Source organism: Semicossyphus pulcher, unplaced genomic scaffold, assembly GCF_022749685.1.
Source record: "Semicossyphus pulcher isolate SPU_LCO1_2020_fin unplaced genomic scaffold, fSemPul1.0.p SCAF_17, whole genome shotgun sequence".
Taxonomy (NCBI): Eukaryota; Metazoa; Chordata; class Actinopteri; order Labriformes; family Labridae; genus Semicossyphus; species Semicossyphus pulcher.
Genome location: NW_027211681.1, coordinates 16,422,625 through 16,447,803, shown reverse-complemented (window position 1 = coordinate 16,447,803; position 25,179 = coordinate 16,422,625). Strand labels below are relative to the sequence as shown.

The 25,179-nt window shown below is 41.2% G+C and overlaps 1 protein-coding gene across 1 annotated transcript; it reads left to right on the top strand.

Annotated features, from left to right (window-relative positions):
- The first annotated feature begins 1,426 nt into the window (after window positions 1-1,426).
- Window positions 1,427-25,179, top strand: coro2aa (coronin 2Aa). Its single transcript, XM_069665914.1, has 12 exons — window positions 1,427-1,741; window positions 8,743-8,943; window positions 13,684-13,800; window positions 15,356-15,505; window positions 15,762-15,941; window positions 16,588-16,704; window positions 18,338-18,442; window positions 18,529-18,625; window positions 21,075-21,187; window positions 21,300-21,390; window positions 22,688-22,935; window positions 24,455-25,179. The coding sequence occupies exons 2-12, from the start codon at window positions 8,743-8,745 to the stop codon at window positions 24,602-24,604; spliced, it is 1,569 nt and encodes a 522-aa protein (XP_069522015.1). The 5' UTR covers window positions 1,427-1,741; the 3' UTR covers window positions 24,605-25,179.

Here is a 25,179-nt window from a genome sequence, read left to right as displayed (position 1 = left end):
TGATAAAAGTTGACCTTATAGACCTGCAGCTCACTCAGATCGAAACCCCGCAGCCTCAGGAACATCCATGAGAATCTCAATATTTTACTGCTGGCGTGCAGCGTGCACGTTTGTGCAGTAATGATCGATCCGCCCCTCAGCTACTCTCCCCGATTGACCGCGTGAAGGCCAGTTGTGAGTGGCCTGCTTTTTACACTTATCGACCCGTTAGCCTCTGCTAGCTTCCAGTGCTAATGCTGCGTTACATAATGCCTCAGTTTACTTTGAGTGATTGCACCGCTGTCCAGCTGAAGCCATGTGAAGCGCTGAGTGGGTTTTGTAGCAGCTGATGGGCTTTCTGCCAAACAATCAAACCAATTTAACTTTGAGTGCAGGTTTCCCTCTTTGGTTTTCAGTGTGAGGAGTCTGAGGAGACAAAGAGTGAACTTAGCTGTTATAAAGAGTCTTTAAAAACAGGGTAACAGTCATGCAAATTGCCTTTTTCAAATGTACATTAAAAACTTTTAAGAGTTTTTCAGCTTGGTTGGGGTATAATTCTGAATCATTGTAGTAGCCCTTTAAAGGCCTGCATTTGTGATGTATTATTTCCTCTACTGCACTTTTGTTTTCTCTTTTTTAAACCTGGAGCAGCGCAACATTGCAGAGTCATAGCACAGAAAGTCCATCCATCCATTATCTATACAGCTTATCCTGGTCAGGGTCGCGGGGGGCTGGAGTCTATCCCAGCTGTCATTGGGTGAGAGGCGGGGGTACACCCTGGACTGATCGGCAGTCAATCACAGGGCTGACACATAGAGACAGACAACCTTTCATGCTCACATTCACACCTACGGGCAATTTAGAGTCACCAATGAGCCTAACGAGCATGACGAAGAAGCCGGAGTACCCTGAGGGAACCGACGCATGCACGGGGAGAACATGCAAGTATTTAACTGATTCTGTATAGATTTCACAAGCTGTTTAGATGCATGTCTTCACCAACAAATTGAACTGACTCTGTGTTTAAAAAGTGCCACACCAGTAAACGTGCCATGCCTTGGATAAACTTCCATCACACTATCCAGGAAGAGCCTTTTAAAATCAAGGAGAGAGACGCAGAAGAGATGAGGTTCATAAGCTTTGAATTCAGTAAAAAGACACATCTGCTGAGGAGGAAATGTATTATTGAGCAACAAAGGTGAAGGAGAGCGTCTCCTCCTTCTCCTTAAAGATCCAACGAGAAATCCTGATTGAGCAAACTGTGGAGGAGCGACGAGAGGGAGCGGCACTCTGAGGAGGAGAGAGAGTGATTACCTGCTCTCTCTCTCTCTCTTTCTCTCTCTCTCTCTCTTTGCAGTCACCTCCCTCTCAGGGAGTGTACGCACTCCTGCGCTCTCCCCCTGCTTGTTCACACACGCACCGGGCTTCATGCTGCACACACACCCACCCTGCGTCTCCTCCTGACCGTCTGTGTGGACTGAACACATCAAAGAAGAAGAAGAAGAAGAAGCAGGCACAAGATTTAAGAGTTCGGACAGACTGTGTGTGTGTGCGTGTGTGTGTGTTTGTGTGCATGTGTGTGTGTTTGATCCATGTGCTTGGGATAAAGCAAGAGAAGTTCATTTTCTGAGTGGAGTTTTTTTTTTGTTTTGGGTCTTTTGGACTATTTTTTGTCTTGACGTTCAGAGGCAGAGACTTGAAAACTTTTTCTCACTCAGGACCCTCGTCTTCTTCTCGTGCAGGTGACGACTCACTCGACAGGGTGAGTGCTGCTGAACTCCCACTCGGACTCTCTCTCTCTCTCTCTCTCTCTCTTACTCAATCCCACACTCTTTCTGTTCTCTTCCGTATCGTCTCTGCGTGGATTTCTTTCATGTCCTGCTCCCTCGGATCTGTCTCTGCAGCTCTGCTATTGATCCTTTTCTCTTTTACACCTCTGTCCGCAAACTTCCCTCTCTGGTGAGTGTGCGTGTGTGTGAGCTCACTTTTTCCCCCGGGGGGGATTCAAAGTCAGCATGCATGTGCTCGAGACAGGCTCGAACAAGATGAAACCAAACTCTCTCCTCCAACAAGCTCTTTCCTGATTTAGTGCATATCTGAAAACCTCTTTATAAAAACTTTTCCTGCACAGCTTCACGTTCATCCTACTTGGCTTCTTCTCCTTTCAGTTAATTATCCTGTTGCTCAAACTTGGACGCGCAGCCGCTCATTCGCTGCCATAAGCGTGGAAGTATTTTCTATTTTTCGCTGATGAGAGAAAAAAAAAATGTCAATATGAAACTGTAGCCGTTTCACAACGAGGAAAATGACATCATCATCCATCGTCCCAGTCGAGTCATCTCTGGCCGCAGAGGCTATTTCTGGTGGCGTCCAGCCTTCAAGACACCAACATCCACTGAAATATGTCTGTGTGGTTTCAATTGCAGTCTGTTTGAGGTCTTTTCATTAAGCCTGGTATCCTGTCGAGGTTTCTATACGTATGTAAGAGCATGCAGTCACATCTGTGGAAGTAAAAATGATGCTCAAACCTTAATACTGTAGCATCTAGCATCCCAAAGTTACTACTGAGTGCTCTGTCAGATTATCAGGCCTGTTTACTTTTCTTTGATCAGATATTTCCACCCAGCCTCCACTGTTGTGTTAGTGTCTGTTTACAGCGAGGTTCTCTGTGTACAAGTAGGTCCAGGATTTGCTTCTTATTGTCTTGCAAATGACTTATGCATGTTCTTCAGTCGCTAATGGACACAGGAGTTGTGTGCTCTCGTCTATGGTGAGCTAATAGAAGAGCTCTTAAAGCTAACCCAGAGATTTAATGCGATACCTGCTCGCCATGAAGCTTCAATAGATGCTCAGTTTTATTTTCTTTGTAGTGTCTGATTCATCTTTGCACGTTTAAAGGATCCTTTGGGTTTGTTCCAACTTTTTCTTTATCTGGGAATGCAGCAAAGGTCTGTCAGAAATGCACGTGCTTGAGTGATTATACAGATTTTTAAACACACCTCACATTCGCCAAACTTATTTCACAGAGAAAATAAAGCGAACTGTAAATCTTAGTTTCAGCTTTACTGTACTGTATTCAGCTGAACAGTGTTCCTGTGCGTTGAGGGATTGTTCCCAACATGTCAGCTGCATTTGTCTGAACTGTCAGCCTGTTAAGAGCCTGTCGGTTTGTTTGATGTCTTGTGTTTCTTGCTCCCTTTGACTTAGTAGTAGTAAAGTCGCCGTGTTTCCACATCTCAGCAGCTACTTTCATGGACACAATGTGCCGATAGCTCATCGAGCTGAAGGCCATACTCCAAAAGACAAAAGTAAATCAGAACAATCCTTTTGTTACAGCTTCAAATCCAGTCCTACCAGACTTTATAGTTACGTCTATTTTAGTGATCTATGTTGGCGTCTTTAGTCTTATGTTGTCGTTAAAAATAGATTAAAAAAGAAACTTCGATTTGGATTTTTCAGCTATCTTACTGATCACGGCGTTCAGATTCAGAGATGCTGCCAAGGGACAGAGAAGGTCAGTAAGAACCTGATATTGACTCTCTAAAATCAGGCGGCTGTGGCTCAGTGGGAGAGCGGGTCGTCTCCCAATCAGAAGGTTGTCGGTTCGATCCCCAGCTCCTGAAGTCTCCTTGGGCGAGACACTAAACCTCAAATTGCTCCCGAATGATTGATGATGACAGTGATTGGAGTTTGGCACTTTGCATAGCAGCCTCTGCCAACAGTGCGTGACAGGGTGAATGTGGCATGTTGTATAAAAGCGCTTTCAGTGGTCTGAAGCGGACTAGAAAAGTGCAGTCCATTTACCAAAACAACCCAATATTTTGTGGATTTTTTTTCAAACACATCATGCTGTGTCCAATCCAGTAGCAAAGTTTATGTCCCACCACGAGTCTACTGTTTACTCTCATATCCTCCACAGCCGGCCAAACAGACTCCCATTCACGTTAATCATTAATTCACTCTTGTCTGTGCATGAAATCATGTGCATGTACAACAGCCTCATAGAAAGACTGTTGTGAGACAATCTGATGACCTGAATGTACAAAAGTTCAGCTTCAAAAAGTGCTGTTAAAACTTGGCCTGTGCAAAACTGAAAGTAAAATCTGATTTTATGTTTGCTTGGCACTGTGTGGATGTCTGTACTGTTACACCTTTAATTTACAGTTAATTCAAGCTGAAGCTGAATGTCTCCACACTCACCTACATGCCTTTAAGTAGCAATGTAGCAGCTATTGGATTACCTGTTTGGCTGTTATCCTGTTACGAGACAGAGCTTGTAAGCTGTCTTCTGTGTGTGATATCAGAGGGACGTGTGTCTCATTCAGACACACACTCAATAGTCTTGTGTACACACACAACTCTTACCACACTGCCACGGCATGTGTTCACACCTGTACATTCCTCTTCTTGTATTTCACCTGGAGCGTTTACAAAACATTACATCTTATCCCATCTGCAGATTGAGAGGGCGGGGCTGCTGCACGCTTGGTTTTAGATGAGGTTTGGTGTTGGGAGGCTGTCACTGGTGGGACAAAAGAGGGACAAAAGTCCTTGCAGACACTTGGTTGGAGGTATTGATAGTAGAGCGGTGAAAGTGTCAGGATTATAGGTTTCTTTCTGCTCATACCTTTCGGCCCAATGCTGCTTAAGTAACCGATATCTTGACACAAGTAGGTAAACTTTGAACTCCCTCCTCTCCACCAGCACTCAAGAGAGAGGAGTGGCTGCTAGCATACAGGTTTATGAGTTATGAGGTGCTTAAAAGACAGCCTGTAGGTGAGGAATAGGTGAATATGTACGCTTTGCACATATATATATACAAGTACAGACCCACACAACTCTACCCGAGCAAACCAGATGTACAGTATATCTTTTTAAAGTCATATCTGTGTTTTCAGTTTAGTTTTATGACTGCTTTTACAGCCCCCTTATTGCAGCTGCTGCTGTGACTCACTGGTCACGGACTAAAATAAATTTCCCTCTGACAAAAAACGACTGCATCTTATTTAAACAAAAAAAAAACATAAAGGCTGTCACAGAAGCCTTGTTTATAAAACAGTTTTTTCCCGCTGTCAGTAAACGTGCCTGGCTCTCTCTTGATCAGCAGGAAGCGGGTGTAAAAATAGCCGGAATAGTGTTTTTCGTCATCAGTTCTGTGACAGGCCGCCCACCATGCAGCCTGCTGTGTACCTGCTGCAAAACGCAGCAGAAAGGAAGCTGCCAATGGCCTGATTACAACCTGCTTTGGATGTGACAAGACGTCTTAGCTCTCTGCCCTGGAAGCTTCTCCCTCTGGTCTTGTAAGCCTCAGCAACACATGAATGCTGATTATAACGACCCAGATGTGCTTCGGTTTATAAGACCATGTAGCTTACTGAGCAGTTCAGTCCCTCCTTAAACAAGTTGAAATTTTGATCAAATGTAGAAATTGAAAGCAAGTTGCTGATCATTTCTTCTCAATAAGAACAGAAGTTGAAACCACTCTGCCTCTATGGGTTTTAAAGACTTATATCATATGTGGCAAAATCAGATACCATGAGGAAGTTGCCTTTTGAATATTGGTTTTGTTACTGTAGAGAAGAGCAGGTAGCATTTCATTTAAAAGGGCTGATAATGATCAAGAATGTATTTGTGTGGCTTTGCATTGCAACACAGGCGTTATCAGAGATGTTTGACTTTGCACAATGGGAAGAACTGACTTTACAGAAAATCACTACGTAGGAATGTGAGTCCAAAGGATGTAAAGAGGCTGTCCCTCTGTGGACCTGAAACTATTTGATTCATCGATAATCAACAATGCAAGCGGATGGTGCTGAAAAAGCCGTGAATACCTACGTCTTTGTTGATCCCCTGACTGTTCCTCTAGCGCTACCATGAGGTTGATATTTAGTGTTTTGAGTTAAAGTTTCACACATGTTAACCACCAAATACATCTAACTTTTGCCTTATCAATTCCATCATCGGTTCAAATTTCAATTTTTAAAATACTTTGGCTTATGACCAAATATCTGTCGTCTTAGTGCTAATAGGGTAGGCCTATTTAGCGTGCTGTCGAGCTAGCATAAAAATGGTAGAAGTCATACTTGTGAATCATTACAACGTTGTTGCTTTGGCTTATGACCAAAACTGGTGTTATTTTAGTGCCAATAGTGTAGGTTAGCCTGCTAGCATGCTAAACATTATACTTGCTAATCGTAATGTTGGCTTATGACCAAATCTGGTGTAATTTTAGTGCTATTAGCATATGTTAGCCTGCTATCCTGCTAGTATGAGCGTCATACTTGCGAAGAATTACAATGTTGGTGTTTCTCAAAATAAGCATGTTAGTGTGCTGTTAGCGTTTAGCTTAATGCACCACTTTGCCTAAGTACAGCCTGAGCAGCTAGCATAAGTGTTGACTTGTAGTCTTTAAAGCAATGGTTTGTTAGCTTCTCAAATGGGAAAATTGGCTGTTTTTCTTCGTCTATTGTTGGTCTGACAAAATGAGCAGTTTGAAGATATGTTCTTGGTCTGTGTCAAATGTAGTTAGCAGAATAATGTCAACATTAGGAGATACTAGAACTCAGCCTCTTGGAAAGATCATGTTGCACTTTTCCCATGAGCCCAAGGCATGATAAGACAATTTCATTACAGGCAAGAACAATGATAATTAAGCCGAATTAGATCATTGGTGGTTGCAGCTCTATGTCTGGCTGGTTATCAGCCTGTGGAGAAGCTTTTTAATTAAAAGAGAAATGATTCAAATGGTATTCACTCCATTTTGTTAGCATTTTGAGCGTGTGTGAAAGTGTTCTTTTGCCCTAGCTAAAAACGCTGACAAGCTAACTGTTGGAACACTCCAAGTGAAGCTGTCAGGATTGATGTGACTGATGATGTCTTGGAGGCATTCAGACTCTTAAACACCTGAGAAGTTTAATGAAGCTCCTCTTTAGGTGGGGAAACATTCCAGTGTGACAGCATCAAGCTCTTTGTGACGGCCTCGGGGTAGAAGGTGAGAGGTGGAAGAGTACACCGAGTTACGATCCCAGCCCGTGCTTTTCTATCACTCTGAAATTCTCCTTCTATATTTATTTTCTTCAACCACATTTCCTCCTTCTGTCCGTTTCATCCCTGCTCAGTGTCAGTGCTGCAGTCACACCTGCATCATGCTGTCTGAAATGTAGTTATTTTTCCTTCATTCACTGTGCTGTCACTCTCATTAAGCCATCATCTCAAAGGTCGACACGCATAAATCAAGAGAATGATGTCATTGTTTTTGAGGATAGGAAATGTTTTAGGTGATTTTAGGTGTTATTTTGTTGTCTTACTTGCCCTATTTTCATCTCCACTTCTTTTCTCTCTCTCTCTGTCTTCTGTGAGTAGTTGTTTGCGTCCATTTTTTTTTTTTTGCGCGTTAACATCTTGTCCATCAACCTCCTCCGCCCCTAATTCATAAGTAATGACCATGCAGCAGGCAGGCAGCGAGCCAGACAGAGTAGGAGAGCAGACATGTTGGCTGGCCAGGCCTGGTCCCAGAGGACCAGAGCCACTTATCTCTCACAATAATGACATATACATCGACTGGTTTAAGAAAAGCTGCTAAAAAGGGACTCTGGATTTGGGAAGGCTCACAGGTTTTCCTCTCCCTTTTTATTTACTGTTACATAAGTCAGTCATTGAAAGTTGTTTTGTGGGGCTGGTGGAGAATTATTAAACAAAGACTAAAAAGATACATTTTGATTTAAACAAGCCTATCTATTTGTAACACATGCATTATTACATCATGACTTTTAATATTGTCATTTACAACATGTAAAATTATGACAAAGAATAAGCTGTAAGGCAATAACCAACATGTTTCATAGATCTTTGTATGAAACCAAAATTAAGTCAGTTTCCTTAACGTGTTTTAAAACTATTTACTCAACTCTTTTGAAAATTAAGCCCCAGCCCTGCCAGACTTCCAAAGGGTTTTGCTTCTGAGTTGTTTAAGCATATTCTCATCACTCTGTGGCACGAGAGGAGAAGAATAATTAGAATTTTTTTAAAAAGGGTGGGGAACAAGCAAAACTCACGATCGAATCATAGATAATGGCAATAAAAGTGGGACTAAGATATTACCCTGTGGGACGCCACATGACATTGTCGAAAAAAAACACAAATATCTAAGATCTATAATGAAAATTTGGGTTTAAAAGTTTAAATCTTAAACACTGGGCTGTAGATATTTTATTTGCATTTGTCCCTGTTTTTAAATAGAGTAATCATCCATCCATCCATCCATCCATTATCTATACCGCTTATCCTGTTCAGGGTCATGGGGGGCTGGAGCCTATCCCAGCTGTCATTGGGCGAAGGGCGGGGTTACACCCTGGACTGGTCGCCAGTCAATCGCAGGGCCCACACATAGAGACAGACAACCTTTCGCACTCACACCCACACATACGGGCAATTTAGAGTCACCAATTAACCTTACGAGCATGTTTTTGGACTGTGGGAGGAAGCTGGAGACCCTGGACAGCTTAATTAATTATGGTAATAAATGGTGATAAATATGTTAATATTTTCTAGGGATTAACAGATTAAGTAAATACCATGAATATAAGGGAGAAGGTGGAGGGAATGCTGCTCATGTTTTGCAAAACGGATCACCGTTACTCTTCTCTGTTGCCTGAAAAAGGAGCTGGAGTATAAAAAGCGCCATCACCATAACTGTGAGAAATGATTCTCCTTGACTGACCTCCCTCTCTTCTCCCTCCCTCCTGCTTCTCTCTCCTCTCTCAGATGACATGGCGTCCTCAGTACCGCAGCTCCAAGTTCCGCCACGTGTTCGGTAAGTCCGCCACCAAGGAGAGCTGCTACGATGGTGTGCCAATCACACGCAGCGTGCAGGACAACAACTTCTGTGCTGTCAACCCTCGTTTCCTGGCAGTCATCACCGAGTGTGCCGGGGGAGGGGCCTTCCTGGTCCTGTCAGTCCATCATGTGAGTGTGTCTTTCTCATGGCAGGTTTTAAAGGACTGAAGTCGGGTTTTTAAAGTGGGATAGTGAAGGGTAATGAGATATATTTCTTTTATATATACTCTGAATTTCTCTTACAAGGCAGTAAAAGGGGAGAATAGTGATTCTTCAGACCTCTTAGGCTCCACTTTTTGGGATGGATGGATCAGTTCGACACCAACCAAGGCCGCTTTATTAAGTACGCCTTTAAAATCTTGGACATTACTTTATAATAGCTCTGCTATGAATTCTTATTTTACACAGCTTTTACCTTTTTAGTTTTTGTGCAATTCATTCACTGAACTATTATAATAAAGGCATAATAAATGTGTAAGATAAGACAAATAAGACATATAATTCCAGAGGATTCGGGAGACAAGATTATATATATACATAGATAATAGTAGATAACACGCGGACTTCTGCAGTGAGACAACGTACCTCTAACTTGGAGCTGGCCTTTGCTCACGGTGTCCCATTTAAAGATAGTAAAATGAATGAATGGCGTTCACAGTTGGAGGTGTGTCGTGACGTGTACAGGTGTGTAAGCAGTTAGTAAATGGTATCAATCTATTGCAGTAGGGATGTAGTAGTGATGAGAGATCACTAAAACTTTAGTTATATAACATAAAATTACATTTCAAACAAAAGACGACAAAGCAAGAAGCCTGTGTTAGATTGACAAAGTGTCTAAACTGGTTGTTGTGCGGATGACTCACAGTACTGAAAATGACATTGTTAAGACGAACGCTACTGATTGCTTACACTGAATGAAAATTGAGTCAGATTATCAGTCATTGTTCAAGTTTGATCTAAGGGGAAAAGAGAGGTAGATTTCCTCACACCACATTCACCTCAACAGTGTATTTTGAGCTTGTTAATGGCTCTTAACAAGAGCTTTAAGTTGTAATCTTTCAGTTTTGTTCTCTTTGGCCGCACCTATGGTGATAAACGGTAATTGCGAGAGCACACTTCCCAGATATCCAGACAGTGTTGCATGTGTGACGTCCACAGTCGGCTCCGGTTGTAACTCTTGAATTTCCTCGCTGATGGTCGCTTTCCTTTTTAGACTGTTTGCCTTCATCTGAGCGTCGACTTTGTTTCTTTTTCTTTGGATTTTCACTTATTTTTGAAGTTGTATCTGTAGTCCGATCTTTTCTTTGTTTGTTCAGCCATAGTAGATTACTGTTTACTCACAACACTTGCAGAGACCGGAAAAGCAGCCGCTTAGCTCCGCCTACCCTCTCTGACAGACCAACCACTGCTGGGTGATGGAAAACGTGTCACTAACTGGGTGCCGCTTGTGATTTTTTCTGCGAAAGTCGCACCAGATGATGTTTTCTAGAGGTCTCTCTCTAGAGAGCTCACCCTTTAACCTGATACACTTTCTCAGGAGAGCCTGCCTCAAAGCAAAATGACTTATGGGCCTTGTAGTTCATTATAATAAATCTTTTTGCTTAATGACAGCTCTGCAAAAAGAACTGAGCTAATGAGCATGTTGCTTCATGTTTCTTCCAGCTGGCTACGTAGCAGGCGAAATACTGTACATCAGGAGACATTTAGCTGGAGGTAGCTTTGACACAAGCTGTGTGCTTTCATAGTGGCAGTTCAAGTTCTCGATCTGGTTTCTCTCTCTCTCTTTGCTCCTGCTCTCACTGCACACCTGGTAAAGACAGCTCTGCTCTCAGATTATAAATAGGACAGCAGCACTGGAGCCAAAAGAATCTCTGAAAAGCAGGAAACCCCCGACAGCTCTGTTACCACAGCCTAAACATCGCATGTGGTCTTTTCTCCCCTCCTCAATATTCTGCCTTATCGCCCCCCTTTCCAACCTCAAACTAAACATGATCAATCAAACACTCTTCCAGACACTATTTATGCCTATTATCACATTTAGTGGTGTAATCAGTACCAACAGTGATCTCTCATGTAAACTCAGCCGGACCTCCTCACTTGTGCGCTTGTTAAATCTACAGTCCCGGAGCGATTCATCAAGCTCTCCCTCCTTTCTCCCTCTCTCCCCGTCCGTCTCCATCTTTATAAAACGTCTCTGTGAATTATCACCACCCTCCTGGCATGGGCAGGGATTGCATACAAGCTTAGGAATGACATAACTCATCTTTTGACCCTCCTCTCTTCCCCTCCTTTTAATGTCTCGAGGAGGTGAAACTTCAGCACTCCCCTCCTCCCTCTGTCGCCTTTAGATCCCACCTGTGTGTCTGCGCTTACAGTAAAGCTATTGTTCTATGGAGAAAGTAGTTAACATACATAAATACGGGAACAATACATGCTATGTCCTACTGTAGGTCTGCTGGAAGCATAGGTAATGGTTACATCACCTCACCTACACAGTAATCCAGCCTGCAGGCGTGTGTGTGTCAGCAGGAGGAAGGTTCTGTTCATACAAACAGCATAATTAGGAGTCGTGTTGAGGCAGAAAATCTTCAGTGACTTCTCCCTTGTAACAGGATCATCGAATACCAGAGCGTGTGTCATAAACGCTTAGTGTAATTCCACCCTCAGTTTGAGCAGCTTCATGTCAATGTCATGCAGAGTTTTTACTGTTCTTAAGGATACGCATTTTCACCTGAGCAGATGACATGTCCTGTTCAGATAAGGGCATAATAAGCAGGTTCAACAATTTAAAGAATCATAACATTATCCCTCTCAATTATGACCTATGACAAAAATGTGTGTCTGCATCTGCATTTATTTTCTTAACCTTTGCATGTTTGTCCCGTGCTCATAACAGCATGCAAGTCCGGACTCAAAAATTAAGCAACCAGGTTTAAACGCAGTCTTTCCTGTCAGAGAGGACACAGCGAGCAGGTTGAAGCATATTTTCACCTTCATTTAAACAAAATTCTGCAACTCCTGCAAGGTTGTGTGGAGGTGTTTGTGTGTTAATTTGTGTGCTAGAACGAAACTGCTGTGAAACGTTTTTATGATGCAAGTCCTCTTTAAAGACACCAGTACAGGGTCGCTGTTTAGCTCAGTTGGTAGAGCAGGCGCCCCATGTACAGAGGCTACAGTCCTACGGTTTGACTCCCCTGGTCTGCTGATCATTTGGTGCATGTCATCCCCTACTCTCTACTCCCAACATTTCCTGTCTATCTTCAGCTGTCCTACAAATAAAGCCAAAAAAATAATCAAAAAAAAAAAAAAAAAAAAAAAAGACACCAGTACAAATCAAGTGTTTAACCTTGTAAACATCTCCATGTGGTGTTTTTCATGAGCTACAAGACATATCAGGATAACATAAGCAGTCATCGTCTGCTTTTAAACTGCATCGTACCAAGGACAGGCTGAACAAGACGTTTTCAGATTGGCAGGTTTGAGATGTCACAAACCTAAGGAGCCAATCCCGTTAATGGAGGGGGTGACGCTATGCTTATCATTATGTGTAACCTATGGCAACCACTTCGGAGACGCGCGAGCCAGCTGTAACCGTCATCGTAATGTTTGCAAACTTACTACTGACTACTAACATTAACGTTACTACTGCTAATTACTACATTTCAAGCTAGCTAATTTTAACAAGTTGCCACCAAGCGATTGCAGAGACGTGTTTTGTTTTCAGCTGTAATTTTTTATGAAAGAATAAACATAGTAAATAGTGGGCATGGACTATGCAGATTCAGGAGTTTTTAATGAGGGAGAAGGAGGAGATGCCTTGAGAGGATTTTTACAAGGTAATTCAACGTATTTTGTAAAAAAGAAAAAACATCAGACACAAAATATTGTTTCAAGCAGAGCATTTTATACGTTTTAAAACATGACTGGAGCTCGTCTTTAAGGTCGTCATTGTTCTATCGTAGATGCATAGTACTATTAAAATTAGTAGGAAACTAGTTACAGCAGCCAAGTTACAGAAACATGAATAAATTATTTACTAAGAAGCAAAGCTACGGTGCCCTGGTTTAGCTCAGTTGGTAGAGCAGGCGCCCCATGTACAGAGGCTTAAGAGTGCTTTTTAACTAGGGCCACATGTATTGGATAATAGCACACAATAATATACTACTCAGTAGTAGTTCAAGTCAAGTACACTACATTATATGCTTAATGCCAAGGTGCTGGATTGTACTTGGCTTTTATGAAACCTGAGTGATGACATAAGACACACCTCAGAAAGAAAAAAATACATCTGTGTAGCAAACAGTTCTGAAAAGATTGAAGGTAAAGATTTTAAATTTAGGAAATCGTCTTGATGATTTACCCTGCTGTTCTGTGAAGCATTAGGCAGGTGGCTGTTCAACATGAGCCTGTTTCTGCTTTGAAGTTTTTCCTGCCACTGTTGCCAAATGTTGCAAAGTACTGTCTCATGGTGGATTCATTTTGGGTCTCTGTCTAAATAATATGAAAGAGAACGGTCTAGACCTGCTGTTTTTGTAAAGTGTCTTGAGATAACTTTGGCTATGATTTTGCGCTATACAAATAAAGTTTGATTGATTGAACAAACCAGATATAACGTGTAAACTAGTAAGATTAGACGTAGGCTACTAGTAGGCCCATTTCATTACCTTTAGACAGAGCTAGGCATGCTGTTTCCCACTGCTTCTGTTCTTTATGCTAAGCTAAGCTAACTGGCTGTTATAGCTGCATATTTAGCGTACAATGGTGTCAATCTTCTCAGAAAGAAAGCAAGTATGTGTTTCCTAAAACTTTTACTGTAACCCAGTAATAAACATATGTTAATTAACATGTTCCGTGTTGTATTTTCTTCAGACAGGTAAAGTAGACCCTCACCACCCAAAGGTGTCGGGCCACAGAGGAAACGTGTTGGACATCAAATGGAATCCCTTCAACGACTACTGCATCGCCTCCTGCTCCGAGGACACCACGGTTTGTTCTCACTAAGTACATTTTCAGAATGGTTCACTGACTTGTTATCATTTCTCCTGGAATACAAGCATGTGGCAGCAGGGAGATAATTTTATTGCCTCGCCGTTTAGCCTTCAAAAAGAGCGAGAAGTCATTCCACACATTCCTCAGCTCTGAGCTGGCAGAAACGCTCAGAACAAACCTGAACACAGGAAGAGAAAGGAAAAGTCGACAGGTTTTACCTCCTGAGAACAGCTTTACTAAGTGTGCCCTGGGGCTGTGTTTATCTATTCTCAACAAAAGTTTTATTTTTGTGATTTTTTTTATTGGCTGTTTTAGTTAGATTTGGAGCACGGATGTGAATGAAATAAACCCTGTATATGAATATATTCAAGAAGACGAACTTAAAATGTTGAAGGAAAAGTTTTCATTGCAGAAATGTTTCCTCTGTGTGTTTGCAATGTGGTTATTACTTAAGCAATATCACACATGAGGTTGTGACGTTCTGAATATCATCACGGCTGTGATTTGGTCGTAGGCACAAGGCCGCAGATAATCACAGCCGTGCTGATATTCAGTACAACAGTTATACAAGCAGCAAATAGTAGTAAACAGTTATAATCACCCACAGCTCCACTAACTCAACTAGTTTCTCAACTTAACTGAAAGTGGATTTTTGTTGCCAAGCAACGCAAACATTCTCCTGCACTCTGTGTCTACAGGTTACCACACTGTTTTTTATCATTTACATTTATCTGTTTGTTTTAATGTATCATCAAGCAGTGAAATAAGAGTCTGCTGTGTGATCAATGTAGACATACACAGTCTGCTGTTATGTTAATTACCAGTATTCAGAACAGCTGGCTGAGGCCGAGTGATACACAGAGTGAAAATTCCCAGTGATGTTATTCTATCTATCAGCACTCATGGAATTCCTCTTGTCCAATCAGATTACTGGGTCGGAACTGACTGTTGTATAATTATGCATAATGAAAGAATCACGTTTCTACTGTTTCAGGTGGTCGAGGTTGAGTTCATTTTCATTTCTTTTTTGTTTTTTTTGCAATAAATGCTAATTTACATAATGTATTAATTCACAGGTTTTATTATCAATTAATTAATTGATTGTTTGGTTTGTAAAAATTCCGCTAACAATCAGAAATGCCGTCACAGTTATCCAGACCCGAAAGAAGAAAAAACACCTTCACATTATTGTTTTGTCTAATTAATAGCACCACCTTTAAAATGTATAAATTGAATTAATTAAAATATTTTAACTAAAATCAGCGAATCAAATTTGAGAAGCTGAAACTATGAAATATTTTTACATGAAAAATGATAAATAGATTATCAAAATAGTTGCTACAGATTAATCAGATATTAATTTATCTGCATTTGTTATTTTCATGTGTTTATTTTAATTATCCAAAGCTGCTCTGCATTTGAAACATTTCACTCTGAATTGCAGTGGAGCAGAATTTTAAGTTGCATGACGGAGAAAAACCCTCAAGCACATGTTTGAGAAACTTGTACTTAAAGTAAGTTACATTATATCGCTGTTCACGTGTGTCCGCAGGTGAAAGTGTGGGAGATCCCTCCTCATGGCGTGCTGAAGAACCTGACAGTACCGTGGAAGGAGCTCCAGGGTCACAGCCGCAGAGTGGGCCTCATAGAGTGGCACCCGACCGCTAACAACATCCTGCTTAGCACGGCCTATGACTACCAGGTAACACACACGCGCACACACACTGACCTTAGCACAGCCACAGAAAAACAACACAAGCTTTAAAGTAGGAGAACTGAGGATACACTGTCACATAAACTTTAAGTGATTACAATGCAGGCAAACCGGTCACAGCAGGTTACAGGCGCCTGCTTCTTGTCAACAAACGATGATGAAGGTCGCTCGTGGATTCACTGCAAATCGATGATTATTTCTCCTTTTGTATCAATATTTATTTTTGTGTCTTTCACTCCTGCAGGTGATGATCTGGAACCTGGACTGTCCTGAGCAGGTGATAAAGAACCCGGTGAGGACAATCAGCTTCCACACAGACGTAGTTCTCTCCATGTCTTTCAGCACAGACGGCAGCCTGTTAGCCACCACCTGCAAGGACAGGAAGGTCCGACTCATCGAGCCGCGCTCAGGAAACCTGCTGCAGGTACGGCTTTGTGAGTGTGTTGTTGTGTTTTAAAACAATTCTGCTGTTAAATTTGAGAATTTTTGTGCTCTTATTTTGAAAGGCTCACATTTCAATGCAAAGAAAAACATTTTGGATTTGGAAAAAATTATCTATCAGTGTTTATAGATTAAAAAAAATAATGATAATTTATATATATATTGATAATACAAAAATCTAGCACCATCATTGTGTACCTTAACCTTTTATTGCCTTTTAAACTCGTCTTTTAAACGTACTTTAAACTACAATGAGCATGAATGAACTTCAAAAGAAAACACCCATAGGCCTAAGCTGTAGTGTAAATAGCATCTCAGCCGATGTTGCATACGCTGGAGTTCCCTGCTCCTTTTCCCCTCCCAGCTCAGACTCTCATCCAGCACCTCACAGCCAAAACTGACACCTCTGTCCTCTGCAGTACCCAGCATAACTCCACAGACCTCTGGGTCATCACACTTTACATTAGTCTGCGCTCACTGCGCTCGCCTGCCAAACAAGCAGGAAGGTCAGAACAACAACATGTAGTGTTGGGCTCTCATTGTCAAGAATCTCTCTATGCCTTTTTAGGTTTTATACTTTAAATACTAAATGTTTAGAATAAAGAAGGATTGTTTTTGTGTGTTTGCAGGAAGGAAACTGCAAGACTCACAAAGCCACCAAGGTGCTGATGCTGGGAAACCTGAAGATGCTCCTCACGACAGGCACGTCGCGCTGGAATCATCGGCAGATGTCTCTGTGGGATCAGGTGAGAGCAGCAGCAGAGAAACTGAAACATGCACAACATGTCGTTTGTGATAAAATAATCTCTTCTTAGAGGCACACTTACTGGCTGTATCTGCTCTTCCATCCAGTTGTGATGGTCCTAATCTGTGAATAGAGGTGGATCAGGTATCAAAATGTAGAAGTTCAGTCATGTGACGACACGTACCATCTACAGTTTTCAGGTATTTGAAGTGGCACTTTGGGTCATGTGATGAGTCCTCAACAAGCTCCATTCATTGATGAAGGCGATGGTTGCATTCCAAAACCTATTCTTCCGTACTGTTTAGTAAACCAGAAGAAGATTTAGTAGGTCACATTACATGTGCTGTATGTCAATCAGTCTATCACTTATCCATCCATCCATCCATCCACTATCTATACCGCTTAGCCTGGTCAGGGTTGCGGGGGGGCTGGAGCCTGTCCCAGCTGTCATTGGGCGAGAGGCGGGGTACAAACTGGACTGATCGCCGGTCAATCACAGGGCTGTCAATCACTCAATTAATCAATATTTATACAGTGCCAAATCACACCAAAAGTTATCTCATGACACTTTACATAAAGAGTACAGTCTGGTCCTGCTCGTCTTGTAAAGTGTCTTGAGATAACTTTGGTTGTGATTTGGCGCTATACAAACACATTCTGATTGATTGATAGTTGTACTATTTGTTATATAATTTAGAGAGACCATATTAATCCACAATGAGCAAGCAATTGGCAACAGTGCCTAGAAAAACTTCCTCTTCACAGGCGGAAACCTCGAGCAGAACCAGACTCATTGACGAGCAGCCATCTGTAGCGACCGGCTGTTTTTCTTTTTGCATTGCTGTCAAATGCAGCATGCAAAAAATCCTAAGAAGTCCCACTACATCAGGTCACATTTTGCCGTAAAATGTGATGTATTTAAATTGCTTGTTATATTTTTCCACTGAAAAACACATAGATATCCACTTTACTCTCAGATATGACAAAATAAGAGCATCAAATCCTCACAACAGGGAAGCTGCTCCCAGAGAATGTTTGCCAGTGTATGAACACACGTCTTAACATCATTAAAGCCTCTAAGCATAAGTAAGGAGTTATTATAAAGACAAAAACTGAGAGAGGAGGAGGAAAGTCGGATATTTTGGACCTTAATAAGTGGAAAAATTATGTTAAAAAAAAACACAGAATAGAAACAATATATAGGACACAAAATCTCTTCCAAACATGCTACTCCTTCCCGACCTCTCTCACACACAACTCTGCCATCTAGTGGACAGACTGATGGATGCGTTCAACCACCTGGCAGTAAAGCTCCCATTAAAGATCTCCTGTGTTAAAGCAGATCCAGAGGTGTTTTATTCCTCATTATGTCACTGCCAAGTCCTGGGATCAATCACACCTCTCAGCCTGTTGTAACAGTCGGCTCGTGTGTTTTTGATGTGCGAGTGTGTATCGTTGGGGGGGGATTACGCCAGAGCACGGATTAGGGATTGAGCACTCAGTGTTTTTAATTCAGCGCTGGAGAGTGCTTCTTATGTAGAAGTGGACTTAAATGACTTAAGTGTTTTGATTTGAGGGATTTTGTTGAACATGTTGTTTTTTTAATATAATTTTGTTGATCTTTGTGTTTGCAGGACGATCTGTCCGTGCCTTTGTTACAAGAGAACCTGGATGGTTCGTCGGGAGTCCTTTTTCCCTTCTACGACCCTGACACACACATGCTCTACATCGCCGGGAAGGTAAAAGCAGCCACAAAGTGTGCACACATTTATACACAAAATACTTTTTTATATTGTTGTTACAAATACTTGACTGTCTTTGTCAGGGGGACGGAAATATTAGATACTACGAGATCAGCTCGGAAAAACCATATATCCACTTCCTAACAGAGTACCGCTCCCACCTACCTCAGAAAGGAATGGGTGAGAAATACACACACTCTATGATACTATATGCTTTGCTTCTAATTCGTTGCTTGAATGTGTGTAAAATGTGGCCGTTGTTCGCTGTTTTGAAGCTCTGCCTGCCCTCTGGCCGTGCTCACTCGCCTGCACCTGTAAGCAAAGCTGCTGTGCAAATAAGCCTGCGATATTTGAATAGCAAAACCAGCTGATAAAAGCTAAGTTATAGATCATGTAAAGTGACAAACAGCAAGAGCTTTTAGCCTGCAGACAAGTATGGACTCGTGGTTTACTATTTGAATTCAACACAAGGACATTGCTGAATGGAAATCCTTTAGAAACAAGATTTTTCTGATTAATTTTGCTGAGCAGCAGCAGCTCTTTTATCGAGCTACAGAGATACAGCTGAGATACAAGACACACTGTTCCATCTGCAGGAAGCTAGCACTGTGTAGCACTTTACAGACTGCTCATACTACGAAAAGATTGTCTTTTTGTAAACTAATCAACTCAGTATACAACTACAACTTTAGTGCAGTCTGGCAGTCAAAAGATGTATTACCTCCTTAAGAAGGTAATGTACTAATTAATTATATTCCATATCATATGTACATATAGGGGGCTGCATGGTGGTGCAGTGGTTAGTAGCCTCACAGCTAGAAGGTCACCGGTTCAAACCCCGGTTTGGGCAAGGTGGGCCTTTCTGTGTGGAGTTTGCATGTTCTCCTCGTGCATGCGTGGGTTCCCTCCAGGGTCTCCGGCTTCCTCCCACAGTCCAAAGACATGCTTGTAAGGTTAATTGGTGACCCTAAATTGCCCATAGGTGTGGGTGTGAGTGCGAAAGGTTGTCTGTCTCTATGTGTCAGCCCTGTGATTGACTGGCGACCAGTCCAGGGTGTACACCGCCTCCAGCCCCCCGCGACCCTAAACAGGATAAGCGGTATAGATAATGGATGGATAGATGTATATACAGTAATATAACATACTGTATTTATTTGACACATTTTATATTGCAGCTTATTTATACTGTACTATTTCATACTGCTAAATGTTGCTGCTATTACCCATACAATGTCACTTTAGATTGTCACTTATGTCACTTTTGTATACCACACGTATAAACCTCTTATTTTATTTTGATCTATTCCTCTTTCTATTTGTATTTGCCCTCTTGCTACTTGCCTTTGTGCCATTGCAACAACTGAATTTCTCCTCTGGGGATCAATAAAGTATCTTTATTCTTATCTTATCCTAATAATTCATAATATACTGTATACTTTGTTCAAACAGGTAGTCAAACTGAGATCAGATTTTCTTTTTCTCAAGAGACACCTGTGTACAGAAAGCATACTGTTTAAGAATAGACAGATGCACATATCGTATAATGCACAGACACATTTTACATTCCCATATTAAATCCCCTGTGGGGACTTTTCTGATGGTTATGAAACAGACTGAAATAAATTCAGATTACTCTATATGACCTACAAAAGTAAACCAGGCCATCAGCGACAAGATTGATTATTTCTATATAGTTATTTTTTATGCTTGAAACTGCTGGCGGGGGGGAAGGTGTCAGACAATGCGATTAACTGCCTTTGTTTACATTTTCCAGGGCAGACATTCAAAGTGAGTGATACATATGACTGTTAAAGAAAACATGATAAAATTTCTTAACAAATTTGATATCAAAAATCAAGACTTAAGCATGTAAGTACAACATGTATGTACAACATCAGCAAAGCAATAAGAGGTACAGCTTTGTCCACAGGGGGCGCCAAAATCTACACAAACTGAAAGCTCCTCACAGCAGCTTTAAAAAATGTTTAATTTAATTTAATGATATTTGTGTAGCACTCGCCATACAGAGGTAAACTCAGTGTGCTTTACAGTGAAACAGTAAAACTTTGCAATTATGCAGCATAAAGTTTGAACTCACATTTTACACCTTAAGTGTAAGCATTAGGTATAGATAATTGAAAATGTTCTTTGACCTTACATAGGTAAATTTTAATGTTTCACTCAAATGTATTAAGAGAGCAGAGGTAACTTATAAATAAACAATTCATTGTGATGGCTCATAAATTTTTCGTCAGGTGGGCATTTTAAATGTTAAAAAGCCTGTAAATCTTTACTGCACACCCTGAACCTGTTCTCAGCGTGGGTGTGGCCCTGTGCAGTATTTTACCTGCATTAGCACCAGTGCAACATGAACGTGTATGTGTGCATGATTAATAGCTGGTTCAGGTTACACTTTTTAGAATATAATGCAAAATGAATTGCATTACACTCTTTTGTGTCACAATGTAATAACAGCACATGTTACCTTTAGTTATGTACTGTACAGTCCCGAACAATTCTACCTTATTTCCATCATTCAGCACACTTTTACAGTAAAGTTTCTGCACTTGCTTTGCATCTAAATATGTGTGTTCCCTATTTAACAGAGTTAAACTGTCTCTGTCTGCAGGTGTGATGCCAAAGAGAGGTCTGGACGTGAGCTCCTGTGAGGTGTTCAGGTTCTACAAACTGGTGACAATCAAGAGCTTAATCGAGCCTCTTTCCATGATCGTGCCCCGCAGGGTGAGAGTGCAACGATACACACAAGACAAAAAAGAATAGCATCAGGCAATATAGAAGTAATGCATCGGTTAGTACACATCTGTCTGACTGTGTTCTGTCTGTGTGTTTTTAGTCGGAGTCGTACCAAGAAGACATCTATCCAATGACAGCTGGTAACAAACCTGCTCTGACTGCAGAGGAATGGCTCAGCGGCATCAATAAAGGTCAGATTTAATGTGTGTGTGTGTGTGTGTGTGTGTGTGTGTGTGTGACATTTATATATGTTAGTGTGGGGCTGGGGGACAAACAAAATCATAATCAGGGTTCAAATTTACCAGAAAAGAACAAAAATATAAGAACGGGTGAGGTGAAAGAAGAGGTTTATTTTTCTAGTATTCATACCTCAAATTAATAAACAAACTGATATCATGTACATTAAACTTAGCCACTATTACATGTTACATTGAGCCGAACTTTTCATGTGTAAAACAATAATTTTTATCACTAATATCAGTCAAAGAATTTCCATCAATATGATATTCAATAAATGATTATATCACAGGATCTCATGTAGGGAAGGTTGCTTTTGAAATGTTACATGTTACAGATTACCAAACACATTGTCAAGAGTTAAAACTTATGTTACTTTTTCAACAACATTATCAACCGTATGTACATTAATACATTTGAAGTTTTCACTGCTTTTCTAACAGATGTTTTAAACCCTAAAATAACGCTGAAATGTCCTTAAAACATAAACAAGCTTTACACAGTGGATGTACAGTCATGTTAAAGCCCTATTACTTAAGGAAAGTGTTGTTAAATTTTCCAGCAATGAAAGTTGTCTTGTTCAACAACATGGTCACCCCCCCTTGACGTGGTTCACTGGTTGCAGGCATGGCAGACTCAGCTTGCCGATCTCAATAGGCATTGATTTGATTGACAGATGAGAGGCAATACAAATAAGAACAGGTAAACCAATTCAAAACAAAGCTCAAAGCGCATTATGTCCTATAAATGGAGCTCATACAAATGCAATATAAGTCATATTTCCTTCAATGGTGTTGTACCCAAATTTGTCCTGACGCCTGTGCTGACCGATGTTGTCAAAATACATGCAAAGAGAAGTGCTTCCTGCTCGGTAACAAGATACAAAGCAACAGTATATGTTACAAATCAGTCACTATAATTCAATTACACATTTTTTTGTAACAGAAAAGAAACACTATAATTGTAATTTGATCATAAAAAGCCATTACACATAAGTAGTTACTCCCCAACGCTGTTTTTTAACTGTATTCTGTGTTCCTTGTTTAATTTTAATACCATGTTTTTTTTCCCATAATAAAATATCCCATAATAATCCCATAATTTATTTTTCTATTCTCACTCTTAGTCTGTAGCATGTAGTAACAGTGGTGTAGTAAAGTAAATCAGAGGGTTAATGTAGCTGTAAAGGTTGGTCTGATTTGAACTTCTTCATATAGTGTCAGGTACTTACATTCCTAACTCCGTCTTTAGGCCCTGTGCTGATGTCTCTGAAGCCTGGAAGTCAAGAGGCAGAGTCGTACTCGGAGATGACCAAGGGGCTGGACTCTCGCAGGTCTCAGAGCAGACCCGGCATGCTGCAGCTGTCGTACATTCAGGACCAACTGGGAAACAAAGACGCCAAGGAGGGCGGAGGACACACCGAGGATGACAAGAGTCGGACACCTGTCAGCAACGGAGATGACCTCGCACTCTGCTCTCCACCCAGGACGGAGAATGAGGTACTGAAGGATTTATTGCTGCTATCTTTAGGGCAATTATTTTTTTTGTTCTTCGTAAGTCCAACAGAGGAATTCCAAATCTAGCCTTAATTTCTGTTACATAAATACACTAAGTCTTGAAATGATATTCAGTTTGAACCATGAGGAATTGAGACTGAGATTGGTTCTAACAACAAACCAAAAAATAAATTGAGTTACACATAAAAAGAGTTGAATATATAGTTTAAGTAACTCAAGATAAAAACATAAATGAGTAATCCCTTTAATTAAGCTTGAGTAGTTTCAGAGCTCAAATAGGCTCCAGATAAAAGATGAACATAAAGTTGTTACTTGTTATTGTCAGTAAATCCCATAAGAAGACCACAATCAATAATGTAGTAATCACACTTTAAGTATTGTCTGTTTATCTAAAGACTAATGTTTTATTCTTCCCTGCCTTCGATCTCCATTGTTGTCCACAAACTGTTAAAACAAGTCAAAGAGGGTGACTCTTTTCTTCATTACAAGAAGCACTGTTTTATTCCGGGTTGACTTTTTATTCCTGTTTAATGTTTGGTAAAAACTACAGTACACAGCGATTTTGGGAAGAGGTTTTTAATAAATGAAACCTTACATTTTCTGCAAAGTTTTTAAAGATATACATCTTTAATAGAAATAAAAGGTCAAGGCTGGGGTGCTGGTTTACCTCAGAGGCTAAAGTGCACCATGTATAGAGGCACAGCCCTCAACGCAGCGGCCCCGGGTTCAACCCTGACCCTTGGCCCTTTGCTGCATGTCTCTCTCTCCTCTCTCTCCTCCGTCCAACTATATCAACTGTCCTACTCAAAAAAAGGCACTTCTTTTTGGCTGACCGCTGGGGTCAGCCCTACACATGGGTCTGTATGTGACTGACTGAGTTACTGACTGACTGACTGAGTGAGTGATGGTACTTTCACAGCCGTAGAGAGAGAGAGAGAGTTGCGACATTGCAATGACAGATCATGGACCACTGACGCCACCCTTTCTCTATACGGCTCTGGATACTTTGTTCGGGGAGTAGGCGGGGCTGCTGGTCCGCTGCTGGTCCGCTGCTGGTCCGCTGCTGGTCCGCTGCTCGTCCGCTGCTCGTCCGCTGCTCGTCCGCTGCTCGTCCGCTGCTCGTCCGCTGTCCTCACCTACGTTCGAAGCGCGCACCTGCTTTTAAACACGTTGTCATCGGCCTCATAAGGACAGTCCTTGAAACACATTGCCCACAAAAGCGCACATTGACCTGATGCAATCAGCCACATACTCGGTTTTGACCTAGTTAGATGTGTATCAATATAGTTTTATCCTTTTATATTGTCAAGAACACTATAATAATTATAGGTGATCAAATCTAACATATAAACATCAACTCGCATCTAGATTTTGCCTTCTGGACATTAAGAGGGAACAGTTGAGACAATCAAACTGAAGCCAAATAGTAGACAGAGGACAGAAAATTGATTTTCATATTTATTCAAATGCATATCTTGTGTCTGTTTCTTTTTGTCCACAGCTGCGTCTGAAGTTCCACAAGCAGCAGGAGGAGATCCGACGGTTGAGGGAGCTTCTTAACCAGAGGGACGTGCGAGTCAAACAGCTGGAGCTGGAGATTAAGAACATCAAAAACTCGCAGTCTCAGAGCTCACTTTCAGGCTTGCCGTGACCTGCTGACTCACCTTTCACCTCCACATGGAACACATGCATTACTGTACAAAAACCTCCATTTCAAACCACCACTCACCTCTTAGGGTCCTGACTCACTTCTTATTCCTTAATGAGCCCCCAACATACCCACTGCACAGGGGTGATTTTAACCTCAATAATGTGTTGTTCTTTTTCAATCTGTTCTGTACACACACAAGATGCACATATTCTTAGTTGGTGTATATACACTTTAACACTGACTCTTTGCACCCGTTGACCTTCTTTACCCAGTTTCTTTTTTACGCTTCACAGCTATGCAACTTTATTGTAATTTGTAGCTTTTTTATGCTCTTTGTAGCTGAGAGAATTAAAGGATGCTTGTGCCTGCCCTGACTGATTGATGTGACCGTCTGTGTGTTGTTTGAAAGTTGTTGCAGGGCAGAGGCAGACATCCTGTGTGATTGTACGCTGACTTTTTTTTTTTTTCATCCAACCCCCAAATATTTAAACTACTGTAAACGGAGACTGTGGCTGTGATGTTTTAATGTATGCCTGATTGAATGAAAGTGATCTCAATGAATGAAAAAATATCAA